The following is a 9557-nucleotide window of genomic DNA, read 5'->3' as shown; positions in this document are numbered from 1 at the left end:
TCCTCTCTCTCTCTCACACACACACACACACACACACACACACACACACACACACACACACACACGACTTGTCATCTGAGCTGAAGTGAGCACTTGTTCTTCCTTTTCATTTTCACAGAAGCTTTTCAAAAAATGCATTCATCAAGCATTTAGAACCAAATCAGTTGAATCACAACTCATTGAATTAAATTTTTTAATTCAAAATGTTCAAATTTTATTCCTGTCAAAATAAATGTTTGATTAAATTACAACAAATATATAAATATTAATACTAATATATAATTATTTGTATTGTAATTTTACACTAAAATTTATAATTATTATTGTTTATTATTGTTGTTATTATTATTATTATGTTATAGTCATATTGGTATATAATCACAGATTTTGGCCAATTTTGTTTAGCCCTTCAAACAGGCAAAACAAATAACCACAGCAAACCTGATTTTTTTTTAAATCACAGTTTTTATCATAATTTGGTGGAGGCATTCATTTATTTCTTTATCGTTATAATTTTACTATTTTACTAAACCAAAATATTTCAGTAATAACAATAATATAATTATTATTTCATATTTAAGATAATAATAATACTAATAATCATTAAAATAATAATTCTTCTTCTTCTTGTCATATTTAATGGGTTCTATAATAATTAACCAGAGTCTATGGTGAGGTTCTCCTCTATCCTTATAGTAAAGTCAACTCTAAGCGCACATTGTAAAGCTCTTCGGGGAGTTGCATCAGCTTTTCCAGCCCTGATAAATGTGTTTGAATCCTGATCGTGATCACGAGCGAATGAATGAGCTTCTGTTCCCATGAATCACAGCGTGTGACGTCACCGAATCAGCCCGTGTTTGTGTGTTTTTATTGTATCACAGAACATTTTTCAGTGCTACAGCATCACATATTAACTAACCTTATTTAACTTTAACTACCTGACCTGTTCTGTTCTGTTCTGTTCCGGTTTTGTTAAGCGTATGTGTGTTTTCTCTGTCTAACAGCAGACGGTCTCTCTCATCATATTCCTGTTTTAGTGTTTCCTCTGTTCTCAGGTTTCTGGGCTTCGTTATTAAATGAATCTGTAGTTTTGAACAAACTGAGTGAGTGAATAATTCAGTGACTCATTCATTAAGACAGTCACTTGCAATTCTCTCTCTCTCTCTCTCTCTCTCTCTCTCTCTCTGTGTGTGTGTGTGTTTAGGGAGGTGGATAAGGTCCTGTGCGGTCTGGAGATCTTGTCGAAGGTCTTTGATCAGCAGAGCGCCTCCATGGTGTCCAGAATGATCCAGCAGGTGTGACATCACTTCCTGAGGGTTTGATGTGTGGCTCAGTATGTCTGTGATTCACACTAGTAGCTCTGATTCATTCAGACGCTTTATAGAATTTCTTATGTTTCTGGGGTTTGTTGATTATGTTTTGTGTGATTAGTGAGTAACTCTGTGTTTGTGTACAAAATGTGAGTCACTTTGGATCACAGCATCTGCTAGCTGACTCTGACTCGCGTAATCTCTGTCTGTAGACCATGTCTCAGGGTGGAGATCAAGAGCTGGAGCATCTGGTCACTAAACTGGCCATCCTCAAAGATCTGCTGTCATCTATAGAGAAGAAGGTAAACACACACGCAGCTAAATACATCAGACGTATCATTAGATTCAACACATGCTATTTTAGAGCTGAAGAATCACTGGCTGCTCCCAAATTTCTGTACTTTAAAGTATGTACTTAGTTTGATGGAAAACTCACATCTTCACGTCATCTGATAATTTTTCACTGACTATATCATGAATACTGAGCGTTTGAGTATATCGTACTATTTTTCTGTTTTCTTTTCTGTCATTATTATTATTATTATTTTTATTTATTAATATGATTTCTTATGATGTATCCAATTTTTATTATTAATGTTTGTTGTTATTATTTTTGTAATTATTATTTATTATATTTATTGTTTTTTGTTATTATTATTTCTTAAATAATTATACATTTAATTATTACTAAATTATTATGCATTAAAATGAATTATTATTAATTATTACTAAAATAGTTGGCTCTACCAAATAGTTTTTGTTCCTTCATTGTAAGTTGATTTGGATAAAAGTGTCTGCTAAATGCATAAATGGGTATGAGAGAGGCACATAATGAATAAAATGTATTATTGATTTATTTATTTGTTGCTACTTTTATTTGTTAATTCATTCATTCATTCATATTTATAAATAGTCTTCCTCTTCATTGCACTAATATTGCATTTAATAATGTATTAATATTCTGTCACACTGTTTCAGGCTCTGAAGGCTCTTCAGGACATGAGCTCTTCTACTCCGAACATCTCACCGCTGCTGTCCATCAGACACAAAGCTATTCCTGTGCAGACCTTCGAGGTACAAACACTCTCGCACACACACACACACACACACACACACACACACACATGTTGTGTTTCCATGTTTTATGGGGACATTCCATAGGCGTAATGGTTTTTTTATACTGTACAAACTGTATGTGCTATTGTCCTACACCAACCCTACCCCTAAACCTACCCCTCACAGGAAACTTTCTGCATTTTTACTTTCTCAAAAAAATTCATTCTGTATGATTTATAAGCTTGTTTCCTCATGGGGACCTCAAAAATGTCCCCACAAGGTCAAAATTTACTAGTATTACTATCCTTGTGGGGACATTTGGTCCCCATAACATGATAAATACCAGGTACACACACACACACACACATTTTGAGTAATAATCAGTGCAGTCCGAATAGAATTTTAAAGTTTTTAAAAATAGTAAATTATGTTTATCTGCAAGTGTAAGAATGCAGACAGGTTTTCTGTAAGGGGTAGGTTTAGGGTTAGGGGATAGAAAATATTGTTTTGTCAGTATAAAAGTAATAGAAGTCTATGGAAAGTCCTCACAATTCACAGAAACAAATGTGTGTGTGTGTGTGTGTGTGTGTGTGTGTGTGTCTCAGGTGAAACTGGACGTGTATCTGGCCGACCTGACGAAGATCGGGAAGAGTCAGAAATACTCGCTGAGTGTGGACGTGGAGGGAGGAAAACTGGTGGTGATGAAGAAGATGAAGGACGCGCAGGAAGACTGGAACACGTTCACACACGACAAGAGTGAGTCTGATGATGATGATGATGATGCTGCTGCTGAGCGCTCATATTCTTACATCACTAGCAGTGTTGAGTCTGTGCTGTTCACAGAGGCTTTGTCACAGAATAAAATCATGTTTGTGTTTGTAGTTCGGCAGCTGATAAAGTCTCAGCGTGTTCAGAATAAACTCGGAATCGTCTTTGAGAAGGAAAAAGACAAAAGCCAGAGGAAAGATTTCATCTTTGCCAGTGCAAAAGTGAGTCGCACAGATTTACACTGGCATTTCTGAATTCAGATTTTACAGGTACTCACTACAGTGTGTGTTTAATCTGTATGCACACACACACACCACTGATTAATCGCTTGTTTCTCACCACGTAGAAAAGGGAAGCATTCTGCCAACTGCTGCAACTCATGAAGAACAAACATTCCAATCAGGACGAGCCAGACATGATCTCCATATTCATCGGAACATGGAACATGGGTGAGAAACACACACACACACACACACACTCACTCTTACACACTCACTCACACACACACACACACACACACACACACACTCACTCACTCACTCACACTCAATTACTCACTCACACTCTCACATACTCCCTCTCACTGACTCACTCGCACTCACACTCACACACAAACACACACACACACACTTACTCACACTCACATACTAACTCGCACGCACTCACTCTCACTTGCTCACACACTCACTCTCACTCACACTCACACACTCAGACTCACACACAAACACACACACACACTTACTCACACTCACATACTAACTCGCACGCACTCACTCTCACTTGCTCACACACTCACTCTCACTCACACACACACACACACACACACTTACTCACACTCACATACTAACTCGCACTCACTCACACTCACTCGCTCACACTCTCACTCACGCTCACGCACACACTCACACACACTCCGTCTCTCCTCAGGCAGTGTTCCTGCTCCGAAGTCGATGGGATCGTGGATTTTATCCCGAGGTTTGGGGAAGACTCTGGATGAGATGGCGGTGACGATCCCTCATGACATCTATGTGTTCGGGACGCAGGAGAACTCGGTGTGTGATAAGGAGTGGGTGGAGACGCTCCGCTGCGCCCTCAAAGACTACACCGAGATCGACTACAAACCCGTGAGACACGCTGCAGCTCTGAGCTTCATATTCTCACATTTCACTTTCATTTTTACTCTTTCTGTTATGTGCTTTTGACATTTTTATTATTAGTTTTAGGTTTTGTTATTATATTACTATTTATATGCTATTATAGTTGTATTCATATTTTGAAACAACTGAAAATATAAAACTAAAAGCTTTCAATTTAATTTTAGTTTTTTTTCTCATTTTGTTATGTACTTTTGGCAATTTTATTAGTTTTAGGCTTTTGCTATTGTAGTATTATTTATATACTATTGTATTAGTATATAAGTACATTATATAATATTATAGTTTTTGTTAATAATTTGAAGTAGCTTTTATTTTTATATTTTCAGTTTAAATTTCATTTGAGTTTAGTTTGTAGAAATTTGATGTGCTTTTGGCATTTTTATTAGTCTTACGTTTTTGTTATTGTAGTATTGTTTATGTACTATTATATTTTTTATGAATATTTTTTGAATTAGCTTTTTTATTACATTTTCAGTTTTCAAATTCATTAGTTAATTTTTTTAGAAATTTGATGTGCTTTTGACATTTTTATTAGTGTAAGAATTTTTGAATTAGCTTTTAATTTTATATTTTCAGTTTTGAATTTCATTTTGGTTTAGCTTTAAGAAATGTTGTTATGTGCATGTGACGTTTTTATTTGTTTTAGGTTTTTGTTATTGTCGTATTATTTATACACTACTATAGTTTTTTATTAATATTATGAAATAGCTTTTATATTTAAAATTTCATTTTTCATTTTTATTGTAATTTTTATAAATTTTATTTGTATTCATCATTCATCACATTTATTTTATCTTATATTTTTAGTTTTAATTTATTTTTATTTCAGTTTTTTATTGTAATTTATTTCCATTTAATGATTTAACTTAAACATATTTCAGTTAGTTCCCAAGTCAACAGTTCTAATTGTTGTAAGTTTTATTTGATTTCAGTTTTATTTTCAGTTTTTTAAAATAGTTTTAGTTAACATTCATGTTGATGATGATGCTACTGCAGTTTAATAACACAACCATGTTTATTATCAGTGAGCTAGGCCCAAACTATCAAAGCAAGTGTGAAAACAGTGTAAATGAAGAGCGATGCAGCTAAAATCTGTCAGAGCAGAAAGAGACTCATAAATGAATCTTCCAGATGCAATCCAGTGTGTGTGTTTGTGTGTTTAATGACCCTGCGACTGTTATGACTGGGACTTTATTAGAGTTTAATGTGTTTTTCTGTCATGTCGCTCGTCTGTGTTTCTCATCTGGCGGCTGAACTTTCCACAGTAACTGAACGAGTGAAGCACACGAGTGTTTGATCTCTGTGTGTGTGTGTGTGTGTGTGTGTTTGGCTGTAGATCGCAGTGCAGACGCTGTGGAACATTAAGATCGTGGTGTTAGTGAAGGCCGAACACGAGAACCGCATCAGTCACGTGGGAATGTCCAGCGTCAAAACGGGAATCGCCAACACGCTTGGTCAGAACACACACACTCTCTCACACACACACACACACACACACACACTCACTCACTCACACACACACACACACACACACTCACTCACTCACACACTCACTCACACTCACTCACTCACACACACACACACACACACACTCACTCACTCACACACTCACTCACACTCACTCACTCACACACACACACACACACACACTCACTCACTCACACACTCACTCACACTCACTCACTCACACACACACACACACACACACTCACTCACTCACACACTCACTCACACTCACTCACTCACACACACACACACACACACACTCACTCACTCACACACTCACTCACACTCACTCACTCACACACACACACACACACACACTCACTCACTCACACACTCACTCACACTCACTCACTCACACACACACACACACACACACTCACTCACTCACACACTCACTCACACTCACTCACTCACACACACACACACACACACACTCACTCACTCACACACTCACTCACACTCACTCACTCACACACACACACACACACACACTCACTCACTCACACACTCACTCACACTCACTCACTCACACACACACACACACACACACTCACTCACTCACACACTCACTCACACTCACTCACTCACACACACACACACACACACACACACACACACACTACTAACCCACAGTACTGAGACTAACTCAACCACTTTACCAGTCAGGTGTTCATTGCTGTATTTTTCATTAGTTTATGCAAATGTATTTATTTGCTTGTATTAGGGCTGTATGATTAATCTGTATAACAAAATCAAGATGTTATGAGAACCGTTTTTTAACAAAACAGATGTTTTAAGGCTCCCGGTGATTTTCCGTCAAAATAAAAATTCTGTGGTTTAACGTTTGAAAAAGCCTGACCCTAAAATTAAAGTAAAGTAAATTAAATACTCTTATTATTAAATAATATTAAATTATTTTTTTTATTTTACAGTACAATAGTACTATTACTGTAGTAATGTATTTCTTTATTAATTTACTTTTTATAATTTAATAATATAATATAATTTAATAATAATCTAGAGTCTAGTGTGAGTTGTTCTGTATGTAATTTTTACTGTTAAAATTAACAGTAAATCCACATTTTAAAGCTGGTATTTTAAACATTTTATACCTGATTTATTTTTCTAAAATATATATATTTTTTAATTTGCAGTGAAATATTACAATATCAGTATTTCTCATTTTGTTTTTATTTAGATTATATAAATAGTGTATTTTTTAAATAAAATAAACAAGTAATATATTATTACTGCTATTATTATTTAAAGGCCTTATTGATGTATAATCACAAAATTTTGGCCAAATTTCGCAGCCCTACAAACAAGCATAGCAAACTTGGAATTTTTTATCACATTTTAAATTGCGATTTTTCCAGAAAAATTATTTCCCCAAATCATGCAGACCTAAGTTGTATTATTTATGTGTTATGGTCTGTTTCCTAGGAAACAAAGGAGCAGTGGGCGTGTCTTTCATGTTTAACGGGACGTCGTTTGGTTTCGTGAACTGTCACCTGACGTCCGGCAATGAGAAAATCCACAGGTGAGACTGGAGTAATACATTCCCAGCTCACGGTTTGTGAATGTGTGATGCACTAATGACCTCTGACCCCTGGCAGACGGAACCAGAACTATCTGGACATCCTGCGTCAGCTGTCGCTGGGCGATAAACAGCTCAACTCCTTCGACATCTCGCTGAGATTCACACATCTCTTCTGGTTTGGCGACCTCAACTACCGTCTGGACATGGACATACAGGTGAACCGTTCAGCCGGTGCTGTCTAATAGAGTCAGAGTCAGAAAGAGCTTTATTGCCAGGAATTAAATTCGTCTTGGTGTTAGGAGCTTCCATTACAGAAAGTACAACATAGTGCAGACATACATATAATTAAGGTAATAAAAGAGAATAGACAATAAGTTCTAAATAACAATAGTAATAAAATGTCCATAGACAGAATTGTGAATGTGCATATGTGCTAATAGAACGTTCATTCAAAGTTATCTGGTCTTTAATAATGTTCTCAAAGCATTAGCACAAAAACATTATTTATACATCGTTCATGGAGCATTTATTGTTTCTAAAATGTTTTATTTGGACGCTCATCCAGTGTTATTTTAGTATCACTGAGATACTATTTGATCTTATCTTTTATCATTTCTGCTTTTATTTTAATTTTAGTTTTAGTCATTTAGTTGTATTTTGTGTTAGATTTTGTTTTTAAATGTCTATATAGTTTTATTTAATTTTTATTTCAGTTTCAGTTTATTTAGTACATCAAGGTAAACTTAATGGAAATGAGAAATGTTGAGCTGAAATTGTTTTTTAGATTTTATACTTTGTTTCAGTTATCTATAGTAACATTTTTTCAGTTAACTGTAACAAGCCTGCGTTTATGTAACATTTTTAAACATTGCTACTTGTTTTAGAACGTTCAGAGAGCATGTAGCGTGTAACGTTACATTATGTAACATTCCCATAAAGTTTGCAAAATGATCAAATGGAATGTTCTCTTAATGTTGACATGACCAAAATAAAATAGTATTAGACTCAACTTTATACCTTATTTAAAACCTTATCCTTCAAATCATTTACATTAGCTACATTTTCATCCCATATGTTGCCAGATAATGCCTGTATTTTTGTGCATGTCAGAAATTTGGGCTTCTGTGTGCGCTCTGTGGATTTTCACAAATTGTTTTTGACATGAAAACATACAGTTATGGTTTAATAGTCATCAGTTTGATTAATTTGATTTCATTGATGAGTTGTGCATCAACTGCATGTATATGCCTGAATGAACGAGGCATTTATATAGCTTTATGTTGCTCCTTGAGAGCTTGCCAGTGTTTAAGACCCAAATCTGCTCAGGTCTAGGTTTTCAGTCTGTGAAGACCTCCAGTGATATGGTGCTGTTCAGTGTGTACTGTGCAGCACTCTAGTGTACTCAGTAGTGACCGCTGTGAGTCTGAACACTCTCTGTCTCTCACACAGGAAATCCTCAACTACATCAACAGGAAGGAGTTTGAGCCATTGTTGAAGGTGGACCAGCTAAATCTGGAGAGAGAGAAGAACAAGGTCTTCCTTCGCTTCGGTACGCCTCACCTCTGTCTGTATGTGTGTGTCTAATAAATAAATAAATAAACAAACAAACAAACAATAATATATATATATATTATATATAACTGCGTTTCATGCGTTGTTTACTGCAACACAACGAGGAGAAACATGTATATATCCTCTGGCGATGGTCACTTACACTCATATGCATCGCCTCAGCATCAGATGCACTTCTCTGCTGGGGTGGGGTGGGGTTTCACAGGCAAGGCAAATGACCCCAAATACTTAATATCACCACAAGAGGTCTCCAAACAATTAATAAATGAACAAAAACACAGTAATTTTGGTGAAAGTTAAAAATGTTACTTTAAACCCTGTTACATAAAGATCATGTTCCATGAAGATATTTAGTAAATTTCCTACCGTAAATATATTAAAACTTAATGTTTGATTAGTAATATGCATTGCTAAGAACTTCATTTGAACAACTTTAAAGATGATTTTCTCAATATTTAGATTTTTTTGCACCCTCAGATTCCAGATTTTCAAATAGTTGTATCTCAGCCAAATATTGTCCTATCCTAACAAACCATACATCAATGGAGAGCTTATTTATTCAGCTTTCAGATGATGCAAAATGACTTATGACAGGTTTTGTGCTCCAGGGTCACAATTATGAGATAACAAGCATCAAAGTTTGATTTC

General features: G+C 35.6%; 1 protein-coding gene across 1 annotated transcript in view; it reads left to right on the top strand.

Annotated features, from left to right (window-relative positions):
- Positions 1-8940, top strand: part of LOC107710497 (phosphatidylinositol 3,4,5-trisphosphate 5-phosphatase 2A) — a 22839-nt gene extending 13899 nt beyond the window's left edge. Inside the window, exons 3-13 of the mRNA XM_016515280.1 lie at positions 1209-1295; positions 1523-1612; positions 2289-2384; positions 2972-3122; positions 3249-3355; positions 3481-3583; positions 4062-4258; positions 5628-5745; positions 7241-7337; positions 7414-7552; positions 8787-8940. Of these exons, the coding sequence (XP_016370766.1) occupies positions 1209-1295; positions 1523-1612; positions 2289-2384; positions 2972-3122; positions 3249-3355; positions 3481-3583; positions 4062-4258; positions 5628-5745; positions 7241-7337; positions 7414-7552; positions 8787-8921 (1320 nt within the window). The 3' untranslated portion in view covers positions 8922-8940. The remainder of the gene's footprint in view (positions 1-1208; positions 1296-1522; positions 1613-2288; positions 2385-2971; positions 3123-3248; positions 3356-3480; positions 3584-4061; positions 4259-5627; positions 5746-7240; positions 7338-7413; positions 7553-8786) is intronic.
- The last annotated feature ends 617 nt before the right edge of the window (positions 8941-9557 follow it).

Source organism: Sinocyclocheilus rhinocerous, unplaced genomic scaffold (genome assembly GCF_001515625.1).
Source record: "Sinocyclocheilus rhinocerous isolate Xijiao unplaced genomic scaffold, SAMN03320098_v1.1 scaffold867, whole genome shotgun sequence".
In the NCBI taxonomy this organism is placed as follows: Eukaryota; Metazoa; Chordata; class Actinopteri; order Cypriniformes; family Cyprinidae; genus Sinocyclocheilus; species Sinocyclocheilus rhinocerous.
This window is presented reverse-complemented; position numbering and strand designations above follow the sequence as displayed.